We start from the raw sequence: 23,153 nt of genomic DNA on the forward strand, positions 1-23,153 counted from the left end.
ACTTCATTTTATACAACTTTCATATGTTACCAAAAAAAAAATCTTACTTACGATAGTTAATACAAAAATTCTAATACAAAAGCAAATCTATTTTAGCAGTCAGTATGGGGTAACTGAAGAGACTAGGTCTTAATATTTTAAGCAAGAAACTGCCTCTAAATTAGTTGAAGCATTCTAAAGGGGAAATGAGAATTTACAACTGAGCAACTCCCCCTTTTTTGATGAGCTCGTTCCCCTGTTCCCCTAGCAAATTGTAGTTGAGTTCTTGGGAAAGCGTGAGCCAGTAGAGAAAGCAATTATACCTGGCTTAAGGTGTTAATTGCAGAGTTGTGCCACCATGTAGTTTGTTGTTTGTCAGCCTGACCTCTTCCTAAAATGATTGTCTTTGTCTAGGCACCTGATCAGAAGGAATTTGGAGCCAGAGCTAAAGCAGGAAGGATGTGCAATCCTTATCTAGCCTTTACTTTATGAAGGAAGAAAGACTGTTGACAAGGATATATATTTGGTGTCCTGGGCTGTAGCTATCCACATGGGCTACTTAAAATTAGTAAGTCATACTTTGGAAAAGGTATTGCCAAGCCATTGGAGTCAGTTTAGATCATAATTCTCAGAGTTAGGAGTCCAATTTCACTTCTGAGAGTGGACATCCCTATAGCTTTTCAACATTAGGTAGAATGAAAGATGCTTAGGAACAGGGAAAAAAAGGACTTTCCCTTTTCTCTGTCTAATTCTGAGCAAAGGACAAGTATGCATTCTCCCACTGGTGACACCCACCCTATACAAGAATGACTGTTTGGGTTTGGGCTACTGGATTGCTGCAGTGACAGTTCCTGACAGACATTAGCAGCTATCTCTGGTGCCCAGGAAAGCAGTTGTCATAAACGTCACTGTGGGGGAATCTATTAGAAGCAGGAAAAGAGCAGCGGAATAAAAGACTAGGAAACAAATCTCTAAAATAGTTAGGGAAACTCTAGAGATGGAAGTCATTTACAGCAGTATGGCCAGCAGAAGCTTATGCCATAATAATTTAAATGAAAAACATGAGGGGAAATTCTACTCAGTAGTCACAATTTAGAGAGGCCAGTAACATAATGAACTATCCAACATGACAAAGCAGAATTCATCCTCTGCAGTCAAGAATAATTTCTAGTAAAGGGAAAGACTAATATAGTAAATCACAATAAGTCAAATAAGAAATCCATATGTTTATTTTAATGGATTAGGAAAGCATTCAATAAAATTTAACACCGATCCATTCCTAAAAAACACCAACAACTTAAATAATGTGGGCTACTGTTATAACATGAAAAAGACTAGCTCTCAAAAATCCAGATGCAACATTTTACTTAACAATGAATACTAGATATTCTTAATACCAAAAATAACTAAAACAAAAATACTATTGTCACCAAATAATAGAGCTGTGGACCTTCTAAATAAATCATTAAGATGTGCAATAGCAATATGAATATCATTTTGGGAAGAAAGAAAAAAAGGTCCCATGATTTTCTAAAGATGTGATTTATCAAATGAGAAAACCCAAGAGAAATGATGAAAACCCATTAGCAATATTAAGAATGACACCAATAACTAATTATAAAATATGATGGAAAAAACATCCACATTAGCAGGAAAAATACAATTTCCATGAAAATGTTCTACACAAAATATGCAGGATCTATGAAAAGCAAAGTACTAAATTTTACTGAGAGACATTAAAAGATGCTTAAATTTTTTAAAAAGCACAGTGATACTGATGGAAAGACATAGTACTGTAGAATGTGTACTTTCTCCAAATTAAAATGTAAGTTTAATGACATTCCAATTAAAACTCAAAAAGAGAATGACAAAATTATCCAAAATTTCCATACTAGAAAAGGTTGAAATATCTAAGAAATTTTGCAAATGAAAACTAATAAAGAGTTTTCTATGCTAGATATTAAAACACTTATAAAACTATAATAAACAGTTTTGTGGTACTAGACCTAATAATTAAGGAACAGATACATCCATAGAAGAAACTGTTTTGAGAGGTCATTATTAAAATATACAATAATTAAATACAAAGAATAAAGGATCATAAGTCAGTGGGGGAAGAGTGAATAATGCAACATACAGTATGAGGGAAATCAGTAACCTCTGCTTAGACTATCATCCAAAGTCTTTTCTGTGTTCTCTAAGGCCCTACATGATTTGGGTCCTTCTACCTTTCCATCATGTAATAACTCCTTTGGCTCAGCAGGTTCCAAGCTCCTAATCCATCTTCTTTGTTTACCAAGCATGCTAAGTTTGTTCTGCCTCAGGGCCTTGACAATTGCTGTTTTCAGGGACTGAGAGGTCTTTAGTTCATATGTCATCTCAGAGATGTCTGTCCTGACAACTGATACTTATATAGCACACTTACCTCCATGCCACTTGCTATTAATTTCACTGTTACTCTCTGAAATTACTTTATTTCCTAACATGTTTCTTGTGTTTCTGACTGGTATACAGGGCACCAAAGAGTAGGGTGCTTATTTCCTTGCTTCTCCTGAGTCTTCTAAAATAACCCTTAGCAGTTACTAGAGGTTTACAAAATTTATATACATGTATACATATGTAAGTATATACACATGTAAGGGTATGAATACATGTCCATGCTGTAGATGTGTGTGTTCATGAGTATTTTCTGTATGTACTCACGTGTTTGTGTGTGCATTCATGTACATGTGTATGAACATGTGTTCGTATACATGTGCATAAACAGAACATCTACACATAGACAATTTAATACATATATTTACCATAATGAATTCAGCTGAACAGAATGATATTCAATTACAGATTTATTAATAACAATGAGAATTTTTTTTTTTTAATTTATACAAGCACTGGGTACAGTCAGAAGCGCGGGAGGGTGAGAGAATTCACCAGAGCCAGAGCGGGGAACAAAACAGGCAGACCAACGAAATACACTGCTGAGGGGGGAGCAGCGTCGGCAGGAGAGGTCTGCGCACCATGAGGGACCCTCACCCGGAGGCCAGGGATCGCACTGGTACTGCAGAGGCTGCAGGCAGCTTCGCAGCCCAGCGCTCAACTGCTGCGCCACCAGGGAGGCCCAACAATGAGAAATCTATTGTGCTATTCGTTATCATCACATAACATCATCATTTAATTATAATCTCATCCTCACTGCTTATTTTTATCCACACAGTAAACATTCTATTTATCGCACAGTAAATAGAGCATAGTCAAGTAAATGAGACTCTTCCAGATCTAAGGCTCAACTTCAATGGAATTCATACCCTGTCTTTTACAAACTGTTGTGATTCCTACTTTCCTTGTATTTTAAATTTTCAAGATTCCTGCTTGAAAATTCAAGAATCACAATAGAAAGGAAGCAAGAGATGGCTAACTGGCAAATGATTTCTCTAAAGGGGAAAAGACAGGACTGAACTTGTCCGTTTGAACAGAATTCAAGTGTTCTTTGTCTGACGTTGCTCCTATTTTTCCTCCTCTCCCTCCTACTTCCATTCTCCAGTTTCCACCTCTCTGCATGGGCAAACCCAGCTGTTAAGAGATTTCACATTTGAATCCCTACTTTTTCTCCCTATCCTTACTGTGCAATAGGAAAAAGAGAGAGACTGATACAAGGATCATAAAGGGAGATAAATCATTTTTCTTGTTATTGGAATAAGTTGGAAAGAATACATAAAAAACAGTCAAGATTTAAGAATTGGAACATTTAAGATCTTAGATATGTATAACCCCTTCCCCAAAAAATAAGCTATTAAAGATGGGTTCTTTTTATTTTAACATGTTTCACATCTCAAAACAATCAAACACAGGGTAAGCAGACTATCTGCTGTTTTGTGTAGAGTGTGGGGGTGTGTGTGTGCACACATACACATGTGTATGGGTTTATGTCTGCATGCACACATGTGGTTTGTTTTTCTTAGACGACCTGCTGTAAACAGAACAAAGAGTAGGTAAAGGAAATTTTTTTCAATATTTTTGTTTTGCCTTGGGGAATTTAATTATCCACTGCTGGAAGAGAGGAGAAAGATTTATAGGAACAGATTTGGTCTGAATTGTTCTGATAATAATAGTTAAATGTCTTTACTAAACCTTTTTCTTTCTGAAGAATGTTTCACAATTAATTATAATACCAGCCACTGACCTCTGGAAAAGTCCAAAATGGTTTCTGGGCTAGTCTGACTATGGCAGGCCTGGCCATATTTTTGGTTTTATAAATATGTCTGTCCTAAAGGGTGAAATTTCACAACTGTGTGATTCTGTGAAGGAACTGAAAGTTGCTTCCTATCCTTCATTATCTTGACAAAATAGAAACTGGCTATGCTTTTTGTTTTTAATCATTGCATTTTCTTTATCATCCTCTTGAAGAAGTTACAACCCAAACACTGAACTCAAGTATAAATTGGTTATAGATAATCTTGTTGACTAAACATTCAGAAGGAATGTTACATAATGATACTTTTACTTGATTCTAACTTAAAAACATGTATTACAGGATCCATTCTGCAACCAGAATCAAGCTACACACACGGACATTTAACTAGCTTCCAGTTTAAAAAAACAAAAAAAAATACCTGCTCCACAGTCTTAGACTTGCTTCATGGGAAAAAGCTTTTAAAGAGCATATTCATTTATTTACTTTCCTGCTCCTTAGCTAGCATACCCATAACGTAAAAACTGAAACTATGAAATAAAAACATTTTCCATAAAAATAAGAAAGAATTTTTTTTAGCAAATCATTCAGGCTCTTGCGCATATAGAAAATAGCTACTTTCCACCTGTTTAAATTCCCAGGCTAATAAACAAACAACAAACAAACAAAAAAAGGTAAGGGGACACTTTGTGTATTTCTCAATGCAGGAAATTTCCATTGAGCATTTTTCTCTAATTGCAATGGAAATGAATGGAGGTTCTTACCAATATTTTATTTTTTTAATTTATTTTTATATTCCCCATATAATTGCAACTCCCTTATTTTGACCCCAATCCCTCCTTTCCCCACCCCCCACCCCACATAGTGTGTCTCTGGTTCATAGATGACTGGATCAAGATGTGGTACATATACACCATGGAATATTACTCAGCATTCAAAAAGATAAACACATGCAATTTGCAGCAACATGGATGGAGCTGGAAGGGATCATGCTCAGCGAAATAAGCCAGAAAGAAAAAGAAAAATACCAGATGGTCTCACTCATAGCAGGAATCTAGAAAACCTAAATAAGGGACCAGGAAAAAGAATAACCATAAGAAAGAAAAAATAAAAATCAACAAACAACTTGCCAATATCTTAAAAGATATTTTGCTTCATCCTTAGTAGTCAAGTTTTATGCTTTGATAAGTATGGCCATATGTTTTTCTCCCTTCAGAAGAGAAAGTTTTGGGGCTGTTAAGTGAGTTGGCTTTGTAGAACGGACATGAGTAATTATCTCTTCTTTGAATGCTGAAAGGTTTGGTGTTGAAGGACAGGTCTCCTTCAAAATTCAAAAAGTTTTTTTCCCAAGATGTCCAGAGCAAAATTTTTTCAATGTGTGCCACCTTGGTATGTGGAGCTAATGTCAACTGAGGCCCTGCAGACTTCAAAGGAAACTACTGGCATTACCTAAAAAAAAGATTACCCAGATTTAGGATCATCTCCAAAAATAAACTGTCTATTGAAGAAACCTACCTTATGGAAAGTCAAACATCTAGAGAATCTACACCCTCCTCCGTCCTTGATGCTCCATGTCCCTATGCCATTCATTAACTCAAGAACAAAATCACCCTTTTGTCTATCTCATTACTATAGAATTTACAACTATGTGCATTCTCATTCATGTGCAAATAAATTTGTTCTTTTTCTCCTACTAGTGTGTCTGATGTTAATTTGTTAGATGTGTCTGAGAAGATCCCACAAGGAAAGGGGAATTTTTCCCCCTGCATCCTAATGGTATTACAAATGTTAGAAACCAGAAAACAGGGCAGGAGCTATCTATCCACAGGAATGATGATTTAGAAGTGGGATGTCAAAGAGTTATTGAAAGAGAAACCTAGGAACCTGACTTTCCAATTCATATCTAGATAAATAATGCTTAGTTTTTAGAAGCCAATCCTTAACATTTATCCTCTTTTTCCTTTTTACAGCTTCACTCTTACCCCATGACAGCCACCACCCTCTCCAGTCATCTCAGTCTCCTGATTAATTCCTTTGGTTTTGAAATCAATATGATTTTCCAACCTGGAATTTATTATGTGCTGAGGATTCAGCAGTCAAGAAAATTTCTGCCCCCCAGGAGCTTACATTGCAATAGGAGAAAAAAAGACAATAGACTAAATAATTAAACTATAGAGTATTGGTTGATCATATAACAATGCTGGCAGTCAAACTTTTTGACCTGTAAAAACAGCAATTTCCTATGAGTCAACCCACATATTAAATGGTTATGAATACTATTTTCAAAATGAAGCAGGTTAGGAGAATAGGGTGGATGGGGGAGTGAAGGCAGAGTGGGTTACAACTTCAAATAGGGCAATCAGTCTCCCAGTGGTTAAAGTATGTGATTTTTTTCCCCATTATTTGTCTAAGGAGCATTGATTCCTTTATAATGAATTTTCTTAAAACTTTATAACATGTAAGTTACTGAAAAACCGAAATAAGTCAATAGGGTATTGACATCAAGTAGGAATATAGGATAGAGATCATATTAACATAATCTTACACCCTATGAAATTGGGTTAAAAACTATTGTGATCTGTTTTCAATTATATATGCTCTAAGTCACAATTTTTTTAAAAAATAAATTGTATTTTTAGCAAGTTTAGTAGAAATACAATTTATATTACATTTTAAATATATACATGATCAAAAATCAACCAACTTCCATTTTTGGATCATCTTAAAGGTAAATTTCCATCTAAAACAACACTTTTCAGTATTTAAATCTTTGCGTGAAATACAAAAATGGGGGCAGGGAGGGAATATATACAAAACACCTATGAGAGACTTCAATTAAAAGCTAAACTAGGGCCTCCCTTGGTGGCGCAGTAGTTGAGCACTGGACTGCAAAGCTGCCCGCGGCCTCTGCAGAGCTGGTTCAATCCCCCAGCCACCAGCGAGGGTCCTACATGGTGTGACAGACTTCTCCTGCCGCACCTGCTGCTCTCCTCAACAGTGTATTTCGTCGGTCTGCCTGTTCTGTTCCTGGCTCTGTCTCTGGTGAATTCTCTCACCCTCCCACGCTTCTGACTGTATCCAGTGCTTGTATGAATAAATCTTTAAAAAAAAAAAAAAAAACCTTAAAAGCTAAACTATGTCCCTGAGGTGACCTTCTTTCTCCCTGGAAGCTCACTTATGGGTCACGTCTCAGAGTTGGCAAGTGTTTTAAAAATAATAAATAATATACTAATACATGAATTAAACATTAACAAGAAAAAACATCACATACTTTGTAAATTAATTCCTTAAAAATTAAGACACTAACAAAATTCCTAATTTAAACCATTGAACATGGGCTGAAATCTGAAAAAAAGTAAATTCTCCTCCTAAAGACTGACTGACCTAACTCAGTAATTTGACAGTCAGTTCCCAAAAGAAATATCTAAATCACCATGTCCAAAAGAACTTTTTATAATGGTGGAAAAATTCTACCTTGTCCAATAAGGTAGCCACTAACCACACAAAGTTTTCAAGCATTTGAAAAGTAGCTAATGCAATGGATGCACAAAATTTTCACTCGGAATTAAATTTAAAAATTTAAATTTATTTATTTAAATAGTACAGCTCTAAGTTCTTCCTTTTTAAATCAACTGCCTTTAAATCAACTCAGAGTTTTCATTAGCTGGTTTCCAATGTAGACAACTTAGAACTAGTTCTCATTCTCAGTTTACCCATCTGTCCTTCTGGTCTCAAACTTTCTTTCTTATTGCATAGCTGCTCATAGAAAAACTGTGGGCCAGTACTGCTCAGTTCCAAAACACTAACTGGCAGAGAGCCCTAGTCTATTATTATGTCCATGATAGGAAGCAGGATACAAACACATTATTAGAAAACTAGAGTATATGTCCTATTAGACTAACTAGACACTACACTTACCCAAAGAGAGTAAATCTAGCAATTTATCAAATGTTGCTATGTCACTTTCAAATCTAAAATGCTAATTTTTTTAAATTTTCTTTTCTTTAAAGATTTTTATTTATTTATTTATACAAGCACTGGGTACAGTCAGAAGCATGGGCAGGTGAGAGAATTCACCAGAGACAGAGCCAGGAACAGAACAGGCAGACTGACGAAAATACACTGCTGAGGGGAGCAGTGGGCAGCAGGAGAGGTCTGCGCACCATGTGGGACCCTCCTCCGGTGGCCGGGGTGCAGCCGGGGATCGAACCGGCGCTGCAGAGGCTGCGGGCAGCTTTGCAACCCAGCGCTCAACCGCTGCGCCACCAGGGAGGCCTAAAATGCTAATTTTTTATACCTAAAATTCTAGGTAGACAAATGACTATGTCTAAAATTATATTTTATAATAATCCCAGTAATCTCACAAATTAAAGCACCACCTCCTTTAGTCTCTGAATCATTGATCAAACATGGTAATTTTTTCTTTTCTGATTTTCTAAAGAAGGACATTTCAAGAGCCAAAGTATTATTTTCATAATTTATTGTTGTTTATGGTAACTTAGGTCATATATTCTATGCAAAATATCAGAATTAAGTCCATTGTACATTTTAAAAGCTATTCTAGCTACTCATCTTCAAGTAGATAGCCATTTCCTGTTATTTACCAGATTTGATAATGTACAGTCAATAGAGACCATAACTTTAAATGTAATATTAACTGATATTAAAAAAAAAAGATGAGGCAAATTATAAGAAGAAAACAAAACCTTATAGAGGGATAGGAAAGTGGATTTAATGTGCATCTGACCATAGTGAGTGCAGCTCAACAGACTTACTGGTTCAGCATGACATCAAGAATAAAGGATGTTCCAAAGGCATCAACCTGGAAGCTTGCCTGGTCAACATGAGTCAACTGCAATATCAAAAAGATAAAAGTTGTTTATAATTCATCCATAGTGATCAGATGATACACATTTCTCATGATTATTCAAGAAGGTTTATAGTATTATAAATGAGAAAACCAATTCAATGCGGAGATGAAACAAAAACAAAGCAAAACTTCTACCTTCCCAGAAGTCAGACATCCACCAATCTGAAATAAGATACCACGCAACGAAGAAGGGCAAGTGCCCAACCTTTCTGATTTATTTCAAGAGGCTAAATATTTCATTTCCAAGAAGATAGCACTTCATTCCCTTTGTTCTATATTAAATGACTGGCTCCTTTAAAATTAAGCTTTGTACATTAAAAAAGAAATAGGCAAAAATAAGTTCAAGTCAAGAGTAAAATAATATGGTGACTATGATCTCTTCACAAGGAATACAGCTAAATCTCTAAAATATTTTTCATCCAATTTCAAATACATACTTTAAAACTAATATTTCAGTTCTCATTTACCAAACATAATTTCACAGAAGTTTCCAAGTTTCCAAGTTTCCAAAAATGAACCTATGTCCATCTATTGCAAATAATGTCTATTGAATTTTTTTGTAAAAAAAAAAATCACAATTAAAAATGAACAATGATGTAAAAAATAATTTTTTTAAAAAAAATCACAATTTCTTATGTCATACTAGGAATACCCAGAAAAAATCATAAGGTACTCTAAAACTAAGTATGTGGATGTAAGTACATGTATATATGTATACTTACATATTAGCAGTAATATTAGCATACTGAATAATCATGTGGATTAACTGAAAAGGAGGAAGAAAAGCATTTATCCAATTTAATACCCCAAATAACAATAGTAGCTATACTTAATCAGGACTTTATTAAATTTTTGTTTGTTTCTATAGTATCCGAAATCTCCAAAATAAACATGAACAATGCCTATACAATGAGAATAAATGAACACAATTTTAGAGAGTATGAACTATCTGAGTAACAGTATATAGATGTGATGGAGGTGGTGTTCTCCTGTCTCAGAACTATGCATCTTAGGAAAGAACATCCTAGAGTTCTATAGGGCATGAAGGTCACCTCATTCATCCCTGGGATTTTCACAAACAGTAAACTCTGTTATTTGGTGAAAGGAGAAAGCTTAATAACAATAAATATTTCTGGAAAGAAGAATAAGTCTTCTGTTCTAAAAACTTTGATACAAGTAGGAGTAAGAGACTGTTATACCACAATCCAAATTTCATGAAGCTCCAGGGATGAAAAACTATCTGATACCTCTTTATCCACATTAACTATTCAATTTTAACTCCTCACTCTTCCCAATTAACACCTAAGTTATCACTAAACTATTTTCTTATTAGGATAGTTTTGATAATTCTTGGATTCACACCTTGCTCTTCATTTCCACACCTGACACATATTATATCTTCCCTTTCTAAAGTTAACTCCTAACAAAACCCCAGTGTAAGCCCCAGATTTTCCACTATATCAAATATATAAACTTTCACTCTCTGAATTTCAAGACCCTCCACAATCACCTCCGAAACCCCAGACATAATGGCACCTAAGCATAGACCCAGTCACACTCACTTTTCTCATCTATTCTTCGATTCAACAAGCTAAGTTGCATTACAACTTTTTCTGTAGCTGTCATGTCACCACTTTTACTAAGTACTTTTCCACCCCAGGTTCTTTGGTAGTGATCCTCACCAAAAACATTTCCTAGAAATGGCTCTACCCATCCTATAAGATGTAGATCAAATTTTTCCTTGCACCAGTTAGTCAGGACTGCCATAACAAAGTACCACAGACTGGGTGGCTAAAATAATAGAAATTTACTTTCTTGTAGTTCTGGAGATTAAGATTTTGCAGATCTGGTTTTACCAGATCTCAAAATGAGGCCTCTCTCCATGACTTAAAGATGATCAACTTCTCCCCATATACTCACATAGCTTTTTCTTTGTCTCTCTCTTTTTATAAGGACACCAGTCATGTTGGATTAAAGCCAACTCTTATGATTCATTAACCTTAATTATCTCTTTATTTTAAAGGCCTTGTTTCCAAATACAGTCACATTAAGAATTCGGGTTTCAACATAAGACCTTTGGAGGGGCAAGATTTGGTACATAGCACTCCTCTTCTATGAAGCTTTTCCAAACCCTTCCTCTCCCTCTTCTCCTTAAGTACAGTTCAGCATGAGAACAGAGTACTAACCAGCATCAGGTACTCAGTAAGTACCCTGTTTCATTGTCTCAGATTTATCAATTACCTGGAAGCATAAAAAAACAACTGTTGAATAGCTATAAGTTACCTGCTCACAGAAATGGAGTTCTTCAATTAGTGTTGTTCTTAACACCATGTTAATGGATAATGTCTTCCTTTTTGTCTAAAACCTTCTTGAGTTTCCTGAAGCACTAACAACTATGTTTTGGAAATAGCCTGAGGAAAACTCTGCTTACCAGAATTGATGTCTCAATTAAAATGACCCTCTGTCCTCTATTCTTTCTCAGCATTAATTGTGGTGAGCAGGGCACAGGATGAGTGTTATTCATTTTGGCACATGGTTACACCTTGGATCAAGGTAACATTATCCTTCTTTTTTTGGCAAGCTCTGTCTAAGTCTTATAATTTATTTTACCTGAAGCTTCATTTTATACCTGGTATTTTGTTTTATTGATCTTACCTGTGTCCCAAAAAGAAACCCATTACTTAATAAAAAAAAATCCATTGATGGCATGCTTAACCAACGTTTAGTAAAAAATGTTTGTATTATTGATAGGAGGATCAGGAGTATATTAGTATAGTTTGAAAGTAAAGCAGACTTCCTTAGACTATATACAGACTGATTCATTCAATAAACATCTTCTGAGAGTCTAACAAATGCTGAGAATTTGGGGAAACAAATTTTGGTATGGGGAACAGGAATTGAAGAAGATTCACCATATTTCTGCTCAAATGGAGCTCATTTTCTGGTAGATAGAATAAGACAGAAAGTGACAATTAAGTAAAATGTCAGAAAATGCACAACTACATAAAAAAGAAATGTATTTGTTTACTAAATTCCCTAGAAAGCTTCTGTAAGGAGGTGATAATGGGATGATGGCCTGAATGAGTAGACAGAATTTTTAGGAGATAGACATGATAACTTTAAAATATTTGTTACTTAATTTATTTTTATTGGTTTACAACTCTGTACACATTTTAGGAGTATAGGAGCACACCTCTTCAGACATATGTTACGGGACTACACCTGCCACCAAAGCACCAATAATACTTCACACACTATCTAACATGACAAAAGAGAGTATGCAGGTATAATTAAGTTAAGGGCCTTGAGATGGGAAGGTAATACTGGATTATCCAGATGGACCCTATTAAATCAGAATGGTCTTTATAAGACCTTATAAAGTTTGAAAGCAGAGAAGGAACAGTGATGATGGGAGTAGAGACTGGAGTGAGATGAGGAATGCCAGTGAATCCTGAAAAAGACAAGGAATGACTCACTCCCAAATCTACAAAAGGCGCAGGGGCCTGCCAAAACTTTCTTTTAGCCTTGTAAGACCCATTTCAGATTTCTGATGGCCAGAGATATAAGAAAATGGCTAAATGCGTTTTGCTTTACAAACCTGTGTTTGTATTATTACGGCACCAATAAGAAATTAATATAGTGTCATTTGCACTGCCCTGAACATTTAGAAAAGCAACTCCAATAAAGAGTTGATTGCACCAGAGGACAATGCAAATTTCTTCATGCAGACACCAACGCTGTCACAAGGATCAAACTCCAAAATGTAACTCCAAACATAAAACTTCCTAGCCAAGCCAAATTTACAGCAGTGATCACTAAAATATGGTTTCTTTATATAAAGAAACAAAGCAAAGAAACAGACAAAACCAAAACAAAACAAGCCCTTTAAATCTGATTTCAGAATTGAAGCTACCAGAAGGAGTGGGAGTGGAGCAAAGAGGGGAGGAGGCCCACTGGAATATGGTGAAGTATTATTGGTGCTTTGATAGTAAGTGTAGTGTGGTAACATACATCTGAAGAGGTGTGCACCTATACTCCTAAAACATGTACAAAATTGTAAATCAATAAAAATAACTTACATAACAATTTTTTTAATGCATGGTGTAAAGGCAGGAATGGACACAGTGCAGGTTTTCTGATCCAGCATAACGGGTAAGGGAGGAGTCAGAGTCCTCAGTGGATTTTTGCAGGTCTTTTATTGGGGTTCACCAGGCATATGGCAGGCTGGAGGGCTGGGAGGCTGGCAGTCCTCCCAGCCCCCAGCAAATCCTCACTCTATCTGCGCTCTCTGGCGTTCTCTGCTTCTGCTTCTTCTCAGCTTCTCTCTCGGCTTCTCGGCTTCTATTAGCATCCCCTTGATGCCGCCCTTAAAAAGTACAGTCTTAGGGCCTCCCCGGTGGCGCAGCGGTTGAGCGCTGGGTTGCGAAGCCGCCCGCAGCCTCTGCAGTGCCAGTTCGATCCCCGGCTGCTCCTGATCACCGGAGGAGGATCCCACATGGCGCGCAGACCTCTTCTGCCGCCCGCTGCTCCCCTCAGCAGTGTACTTTCGTCCTTCTGCCTGCTCTGCTCCCCGCTCTGGCTCTGGTGAATTCTCTCACCCTCCCGCGCTTCTGACTGTACCCAGTGCTTGTATAAATAAATAAATAAATCTTCAAATAAATAAATAAATAAATCTTTGGGAAAAAAAAAATTTAAAAAAAAAAAAAAAAAAGCACAGTCTTAGCGCAGGTGTACCCACTTCAGGTGCCCACCATCAGGCATGCATTCAGGATCACAGAGTTCCCTCATCTATCCTGATGGTGGGAGGGCAGGGCAGAAAAGCCTGATACCTTTTACCTTACCCTACAGTCCACCCCCTCAGGGTTTTCTGCCATATAATCCACACATGCACAACTTTGTTTCTTAGCAAACACAAACAAAGCAGCCATGGCCCACAAAAGCAAATATATCGCAATATAACAAAATACAACAGAACACAAATAAGTCCAGGCAGGGCCCCAACCTAGTGCAAAAGACAATTATTGGTACCAGCAGATGAGCCATCAAATCTGCTGCCGAAGGCACTGCTCATCCGAGGGAGGGGAATCACTCACAGCATCTACTGTAACACACCAGGAGCGGTCAGGCTTCCTGGCCTTCTCTGGCTGTAGTCTTGGCTACAAGCCGCACACAGCATCCACCCCCAGGATGCACTAGCTCTGGGATAGGCGATTCTATACTGTTTGGGGTAATCGCCAACCCTCAGGGTTTCTGTCTGCAGTCACTCCAACACTCGGCTTTCATAGCCACCAAAGCAACTCGCAGACCCCTGCACTCAGGCCAACCCACTGCACAAGCACATGGGTCAGGGATCCAAACTCTACATTTGGCTTGGGCTCAACCCCAAGCCACGTTCCCCACCCATCCCCCAAGGACGGGTTCGTCAGTTCCTCACCCTCACTCAAGAATGAGCAGGGCATCACCCACAGGTGATTTTACGAGACTCACAGGTCTTCAGCATACTTAGGCTGCTTAACTGCCACTCAGGACTTCTCAACTTAGCATCAGTACCAGCTTTTGCCTTCTCAATTGGTTTTTCTCCTCCACCTGGCTGCTGGGCATACACAGCCTGCTTCTGGCCATCAAGGCCCACTGGCCACCCCCAATTCCCATCTCCTGGGGTTTACAAACAAAATTGTTCCATCCCCAGGGTCCCAAAACATATCAACGTGCAAGGTCCTCTGTCTTCTGGCGGGATTGTCAGTCCAAGTTCAATTGCCAGTCCATCAGTCCAAGTCTCTTGGCCTCTCCCTGAATCAGCACTGGCGAGCTCCAAATGTTGGTCCTCTCTTTGCCAATGATTCTTGCTGCCTCAGGGGTCTTTGGCTGGTCCTTTCAGGTGTTGTTGGCTGGTCCTCTCGGGTGTCTCCTCCTCCGGGTGTGGTCTTGTCCTGTAGATTCCGGACCTTGTCCATCTCCTGGGTCGCCATGACGCCTCCAGCGTCGTCACAGGCAGTCTTTTACTCCTTAGTCCCTCCAGGTCTTCGGAGGGCTCCATACCCGTCTGCATGGATCATCCTGCCAACTACGCCAATTGTAAAGGCAGGAACGGACACAGTGCAGGTTTTCTGATCCAGCAGACCGGGTAAAAGAGGAGTCAGAGTCCTCAGTGGATTTTTGCAGGTCTTTTATTGGGGTTCACCAGGCAAATGGCAGGCTGGAGGGCTGGGAGGCTGGCAGTCCTCCCAGCCCCCAGCAAATCCTCACTCTATCTGGGCTCTCTGGCGTTCTCTGCTCCTGCTTCTTCTCAGCTTCTCTCTCAGCTTCTCTTCGGCTTCTTGGCTTCTATTAGTGTCCCTGTGATGACGCCCTTAAAAAGCACAGTCTTAGCACAGGTGTACCCACTTCAGGTACCCGCCATCAGGCATGCATTCAGGATCACAGGGTTCCCTCAACTATCCTGATGGCAGGAGGGCAGAAAAGCCTGATACCTTTTACCTTATCCTACACATGGCTTCCTGGTATTCTTGGTGGTCTATCATTCAGGAACCTGACTTCTTCCCCATATATCCAACTTGACAAGTAGGTCAAAGAGAAAATACGTGTTTACCATTTTAGGTTACCCTGAAGAAATAATGAATTAAGTAGAACTGCAGTGAACCAGCAAGTCTCTCAGAATGTTATTTTTAGACCTTTATTTTTTTTTTAAAGATTTATTTATTTATTTATTTATACAAGCACTGGGTACAGTCAGAAGCGAGGGAGGGTAAGAGAATTCACCAGAGCCAGAGCGGGGAACAGAACAGGCAGACCGACGAAGTACACTGCTGAAGGGAGCAGTGGGCAGCAGGAGAGGTCTGCGCGCCATGTGGGACCCTCACCCAGTGGCCAGAGATCGAACTGGTGCTGCAGAGGCTGCGGGCAGCTTCACAACACAGCTCTCAAGCCTCTGCAGGCAGCTTCACAACCTAGCTCTCAACCCCTGCGCACCAGGGAGGCCCTAGACCTTTATTTTTTAGTTCAAAGGAAATATTTGAGAACAAAGAATAAAGAACTAGTATACTATCAGGATTTTCCTTTTTTATGGTGGTGGGGAAGCAGGAAAGGATGCCTGACATCTACTGTGAAAGAAAAATTCTAATATTATTAACTTTAAGTTTAAGAATAAAGGGTTAATGGCTCTCAAAAATATCTGAAATCATAAATTTGCAGAAATGCATTCTTTCAAATTACTACATATGATATATGATTTAAAAAACTATTAATCAAACACTTCAGTATCACTGAATAATATTGAGAAAACCCCTAGAGGTCATATTATACAACATAGTTCTTTTATAAGTAAGGAAACTAAGGCCAGGGTGGCCAAATGTCATTTCCAAGGTCACATTATTTGGTGGCAAAGCAGGTATTTCACTACCTAGCAGGTCTTTTCCATTATGCTTCATGTTTGCTTTTATTCTGCAGTTTGAGTATCTTGCAGGATTTACTGGGTTCTGAGGAGTAATTACTATAATAGAAGCTTCTTAGAGACATGAAAATGCTCTAAAGAGCATTTTTAGAGCATATGAAAAGAAAATCAAAATATGAAAAGCAATCTTTAGAACTTTGTTCTCATCAGAAAAGTCAATAATATTATTAGATATGACACAGAGTACATGTTCTGAGGCCATTCTAATTACGACCTTAGAAATTGAGAATATAGCTTAAAATATACATGGAAATCCATCTTTCAGGGAAACAACTTACATAGGTATAATAGTGTGTGAGTATATTTTAAAGATTGAGATAAGCCATGAGGCTTACTTTTATAGAAGCTATGAAACTAATGACTGAAGGAGAAAAGTGCAAAAATATAAAATAACTATCCAGATGGCAAGAAAATTTAATAAGTCAACATAATTACATAAGGATAATTTTAATTTCAAATTTCAAAAATGAATCATAGAATCTTAGTATCAGAAAAATCTGATAAAATCCCCAGATTCAAGTCTGTTTCTTATTCATGGACAATAGGTGAAATTTAAGTGTGAAGTTAATATAATACCCATGCTCCTTACGCATTTCGCTTCTTGGCAAACTGTCTTTCTCCTCATATCTCTGGGAGCTAGAGAACCAGGGCCAATCTATATAGCCTGAAGAGCAAATGCAAATGAGTTTTTTAAGACTGCCTTATTAATAATCATTGTTGAAAGCAAAGTTGACATGAAAATTTCAAGGGGAAAGACAATATAGTTTAGGTTTTTAATCAAGCCCAACCTGAATAATATATCAACAAATACCAAAGGCAGAGGAGTATCCAAACAACACTATGCAACATAATTGTGAAAGTTATTAACATTATGAAAGAGAAGTCTTAATGTGTGTAACAGAACCTTTGGCTATTCAACATCCTAAATACTTCTTTGTCTTTTGTTTCAGCTAAATGTTAAAAGAATAGTGTTGGAAGTGTAAGTGCTGGCATCTAATACCTTGAATTCAATTGAAAACAAAATACCAATGATAACTTGTAGATATTTTCCCTCTTTTTTCTACATCAGGAAAAGCAATTGAAAAATCACCATAACTTCAGTATGACTGCTGCATTGCCTTATATGAACTTCTGATAAAAGTACTCAATGAGACAGATGCCACATGTCTGCTAGCATTAATATTCCTCATTCTAGAATTTCTTTTGGTCATATCAGCAAGATAGTTTGCTGTGACTAGTTAGTTAAGATGTGGAACTACTTTTGTGAAGCAGAACTATATTACAATGGTGTTTATTAACAGAGGAATCTACCCAATAAATTTGCCTAGCATGTAAATTAGCAGGATACATGTAAGAAATGAATATTTTCCACCCATATTTCTGTATCTATGACTTTATCTTAAATACCACTCCCTTTTCTATCTGGTCACTTCAATCATGTTTGTAGTTTTTATAAGCTGTATCATTTCATTTGCATTAACTTTAACCATACTGTTATTTTTTTCCAACATTTTTATTAGGTTAATATTGCTTGACATCATTGTTTCCATAATAGAAGTATACAATCCCTTCAGGTATTACTGCTATATTACCATACTGTTCTTAAAATCTAATCTTCCCATTCAGTAATATAAGAAACAAACAATGTCTAGCAGTGGGACATTTTAAAACAAAATAAAACAAAACAAAACACAATCTTTATAGTCAAGCAGAGCTGGATTTGAAGTCTGGGTCTTTCATTTATTAATGTTGCTGGAGTAAATTGTTTTTTAAGATTTCTGAACTGAAAGTTTCTGTCTCTAAAAGATGAAAAAATAATAAACACTTTGCAGATTTATTGTGATAATTAGAGGGTAAGTACAGTTCATTCAAACTTTGTGGAACACTGACCATACTTCAAGAAATATATTAGGCTGTGAGGATAAAAAGAAGAGTTAGACAGAATCACTGCATTTAGGAAACTCCCAGTAAAAAAGGGAGCTACTAAGTCAATTTTACAAAATATGTAAAAGTCCAGTAACAGATTGGACTGTGGGCATTTATAATAGTGTTCATCAGACTAACGATGCAGGGAGAACCACTCCAGGCCAAAGGATCAACAAAGTTACAAACATGGAAAAGAGCTCAGCGCATTCAGAGAATTACAAATGCTGCATTCCTTTTTCTAAGATTTATTTATTTATGCATACAAGAACTAGGGTATAGGTCAGAGGTGCAGGGGTTGAGAGGATTCACCAGAGACAAAATGGGGAGAACAGGCAAATCTATTGAAATACACTGCTGAGTGGAGTAGTGGGCAAGACAGGAGAGGTCTGCTGTGCCATGTGGGTTAGCTCCCTGGCTGGGGATCAAACTTGCACTTCAGTGGCTGCTGATAGCTTCATAGTGCTAAGACTTAACCCCTCATGCCACCAGGAAGGTCCAAATGCTGTATTCCCTATGCAGAAAATGCAAGGCATCTATTGTGGGGTAATAGGCTTGAACTATAGATGACAAAGAATTTCTAAGCCAGTTCTTTATACTGCCTGCACTTTACCCCTGTTCAGCAAGTTTCAATAAAAACAGCAATGCCTGGGTCCCAGATTCAGAGATTCTGATTCATTAAGTCTGGAGTAATCCTGTACAATATTTTTAAAGAAGCCACACATGATACTAAGTGTAGCCAAGAAAATAGAACCACTATTCTAAACCAATGTAAGAAATATACTCTTTATCCTGAAAGAAAACAGAAAAAGGATATAAAGGCCTTTGTTGTAACAGAAGTTCAATAAACAATAGCTCTCTTCTCATACCTTTATAAATTTGTGTCAAAATATGTTTACCTCTGAAAACTGATGATCTATTTACTGAATTCCCACATATTGCTTATAAGTAAAATCTATGTCTTTTTGCCATTTACTACCTGAATTTCATTGCTGAGTTCAACCCAAGTAAAGGAAGTGGAAAAGGGGAGGGGGAGGTAAAAGAAAGTCAAAAGAAGGAATAAAGAAACTCCATCTGGAGACCTCCCCAGACAAATTGGGGTCCAAGGGATTTCAGAAACATGTCTGCAAGCTCGTTGGCATACTGCCTCACACACAGAAGATTCTCAACACACTATTTCAAAAAATAATGATGGAAAGTGAGCACTAGATTAGAATTGCCTTGGCATTTTTTTTTTTAAAGCTACCCATGTGAGTATAAGGTGTTGCAAATTCACATGGAACTCCCCTCTAGTTGAACTTGCTCTCTAACTCAAATTCTAGTTCTTGCTATTGACTTTTCTGGTATGAAAAGTTAACAATTTACGTGAACATATCCTTGTTGGGGATGTATTACTTCAGGACAGAGATTATGTTCTACAGCTCTCATTACTCAGGACTCCTAGGTGAAGCCAAATATAATGTGACCACCTGCGCATGCGCGCGTGCGCGTGTGCGCACACACACACACACACACACACACACACACACACACACACACGAGCTTCCCTGGGATAAAATGAACTCTTAATAGGTATTCCTATTAAGAGTATATCCTGAATTTGCCTTTGTAAGTTTCCAGTCCTGATGGCACTGAAAACCCTAGACTCTGTGATTCCTTTGGTGCCAAGGATCTTCTCTCCAGTGGCCCCTGTTTCAACAAGCTGGAGGCAGAGAGACTGTGCTGAAACCAAGAGCTCTGATTTTCCCATCTCCATTCAGGAAGTCAGGCAGCCTCATTACCTATTTATATTCCAACTATCTTCTGACAAATCAGTCTCTCCATCATTTTGGCCATTAAACATCCATTACTAGGCCTTCAATTTAAGACCTGAACAAGAAGATGCTTACTCACATTAATCCTGAAAGTCAAAGCAGACCTTTAAGATCTTTAGTAGCCTGAGAACAATACAATATGTAGTCATATTGAGCTGTAATTAAATCCTGAGAGCAAGGAATCCCAACGATTGGATGCAACAAAAAGCAGCAGACCAAATCCCTCAGATAAATCAGCCTTGGGAAACTGATACTCTTATACAAAAAGTTTGGGAGAAAGGAGATTAGAGCTCTTCCTGCTCACTACTAATTTGATACTTGACTTAGAGTGGAGTTACTAAATCTTTCTATGCTTCTTTTTTTCCCTTATATGTGAACTAAAAGTAATATTAATTATAGAATGCTGTGAGAAAGATACTTTAAAATTTTAATTTATGGTGAAAAGAGTATATAACATTGCCAACAATAATATAAGTACTGAAATGTAAATAAAGGGTGGGTAACAGAATAAATAAATAATTTAGACATAATATACTAGAATGTCTAGTCAGTTTACTCTAAATCAGATAATTTTAAAAGCAGCTCTAGATATAAGAGTTGTCTCTACCAATTTTGGGTCACAGTTTCTCCTGAAGGCAACATCAAAAATAGGCCAAGTCCAAGGAATAAAATAAAGAATGGTGAGTTATTCACATCAAGATTCACTTTGTGGGCCTCTCCTGATGGCACAGGCAGTTGAGCGGCGTTAGTTCAATCCTGGCAGGCCAGCGAGAATCCTACATGGCACGGCAGACCTCTCCTGTCTCGCCCGCTGCTCCCCTCAGCAGTGTTTTTCAGTCAGTCTGCCTGTTTTGTTCCCCGCTCTGTTTCTGGTGAATCCTCTCACCCTCCCACACATCTGGCCTGTACCCCAGTTCTCGTATGCATGAATAAATAAATCTTAAAAAAAAAATGATCTTTAAAAAAAAAATTCACTTTGTCCAGTTGTTATGTCAATGTTTTTTGTTTGCTTGCCTACTTAATTTCATTTCCATTACATAAATATTAGAGGTTTCTGAGGGTTGAGACTCATGTCCACAAAAGAACTAGCTCTAAGGATCTAAAGAAAACTCACAAATACCAAAGAAAAAGAAGATGAGAAATATCACTGAATAAAATCCCATGATGAATGGCTGGCACATAAGAATAACACAGCGGGGCCTCCCCTGGTGGTGCAGCAGTTGAGCACTGGGCTGAGAGGCAGCCCGTCGCCTCTGCAGGGCAGGTTAGATCCCCGGCCACAGGCAAGGGTCCCACATGGCGCACAGACCTTTCCTGCCACCCGCTGCTCCCCTCAGCAGTGTATTTCATCAGTCTGCCTGTTCTGTTTCCTGCTCTGGCTCTGGTGGGTTCTCTCACCCTCTAGCGCTTCTGACTGTACTCAGTGCTTGTATAAATAAATAAATAAATCTTGGGGGGGGGGGAGAATAACACAGCATTTTGAAAAACAAATTGGCATGGGGTAAAAAAGATTTTTTCTAAATTCATAATCTTATGAGACGTCCTGCTCACACATATACATCTACATATATAAAGTTTAGGGTGTGTGTGTGTGTGTGTGTGTGTATTACTTTAAAAGGACCAGATTCCTTCCTAACAAATGTCCGCTGTCCAAGTTTTCCAAGACAATGTTAAAATTTTGTCTGAATAAAATATTACAAGAGAAGAAGAAAATAAAGCAGTATCTTTTTTCAAGAATATTCAAAAGGTGGTTTTTCAATCTGTAACTTGACAGGTACCTGCCAAAGGCTTTCCTTTACTTATTGTGACACAAAAATAGAGAACTGCAAAGACAAGAACCTCTGCAAAAACATTTGTTTTCTTTTATTTTTTTGTTTTTGTTTGTTTGGTTTTCGTTGCCCAGTCAGTAGAATGAAGACTGGTAGGAAGAATACCACTGTTATTAAGTAAAAGAATGTCACAAGTACAAGGGAAGGAAGAAGTGCAAATGTATGAGCGTGTGAGTGGGGCAAGGGAGGGAACACAGAATGGAAGCAGATGACCAACCATCTCCAAGGAAACCATGTCTGCTGAGACCCAGGATGACATTACTCTACTCCCAAAATTCTTAAACTCAACATACTACTTCCCAGCATTTTCAAGTTGTTTTATTTTGATTTTCTTTTCCCAAGCTGTTTTAAATAGTAACTCTTTGACCTTAAATTACAGGAAAACTGACAGACTCTACCTATCATGCATATCTGAGGAAAAAAACAAAATATCCAATAAGAAAATTTTTATTGTGTTGTACTGATTGTACATATCTTGTTTACAGTCTTTCAAAACCAGTTGAGTCTAAAGAAATTAAATGAGTACAATTTCTCAAAGAGATACTATGAAAAATCTAGGGATTAGCAAAATTATATAATTCTGTTGGATGACGATAGTGAAAGAAATGCTAGAAACTACTTTTACTTCTTTTGTTTTTTTGGAGTTAACCACTATTAGCCCATGTAAAAAACAGATTTATCACACCTCATCCTTAGCAATAAACACTCCCTAGAAAAGTGATATGTCTTTTAAAAATACACTAACCATAAGTAATCTCTGAAATAGAAAAATCCAAGAGATATTATTATTAGGAAAGACAGAAAAATGCAACAAATCATGTCACAGTATCCATTGTGTTTTCAATAATTGCACATGCCTGTATGAACAATATGCTATAGAAAGCCTGTACCCAATTGCAACCTGGGAAACAATACTACTTAAAACAAGCAAACTGTTTGTTATGTTGGTGAGTCCCAACTCTGAAAGTTTGTTAGGGCCAGCTAACAGTAAAGTAAAAATCAAATGTTGGCTATTGTTTACCCTTGAAAAAAACCTTTACACTCCTAAAAAAATTTTTTTAGGTTTCCAATCATTTTTATGACCTTATGTCTTAATAGA

General features: G+C 37.6%; 1 protein-coding gene across 8 annotated transcripts in view; it reads right to left on the bottom strand.

Annotated features, from left to right (window-relative positions):
- The window catches only part of ADAM22 (ADAM metallopeptidase domain 22), a 207,059-nt gene that overhangs the window by 165,281 nt on the left and 18,625 nt on the right, over positions 1–23,153 (bottom strand). For all 8 annotated transcript variants that reach the window (XM_037510432.2, XM_037510415.2, XM_037510408.2 and 5 more), the window contains exon 3: positions 8,944–9,020. In XM_037510432.2, coding sequence (XP_037366329.1) covers positions 8,944–9,020 — 77 coding nt within the window. The remainder of the gene's footprint in view (positions 1–8,943; positions 9,021–23,153) is intronic.

Source organism: Talpa occidentalis, unplaced genomic scaffold, assembly GCF_014898055.3.
Source record: "Talpa occidentalis isolate TD23 unplaced genomic scaffold, MPIMG_talOcc4v2.1, whole genome shotgun sequence".
NCBI classification, from domain to species: Eukaryota; Metazoa; Chordata; class Mammalia; order Eulipotyphla; family Talpidae; genus Talpa; species Talpa occidentalis.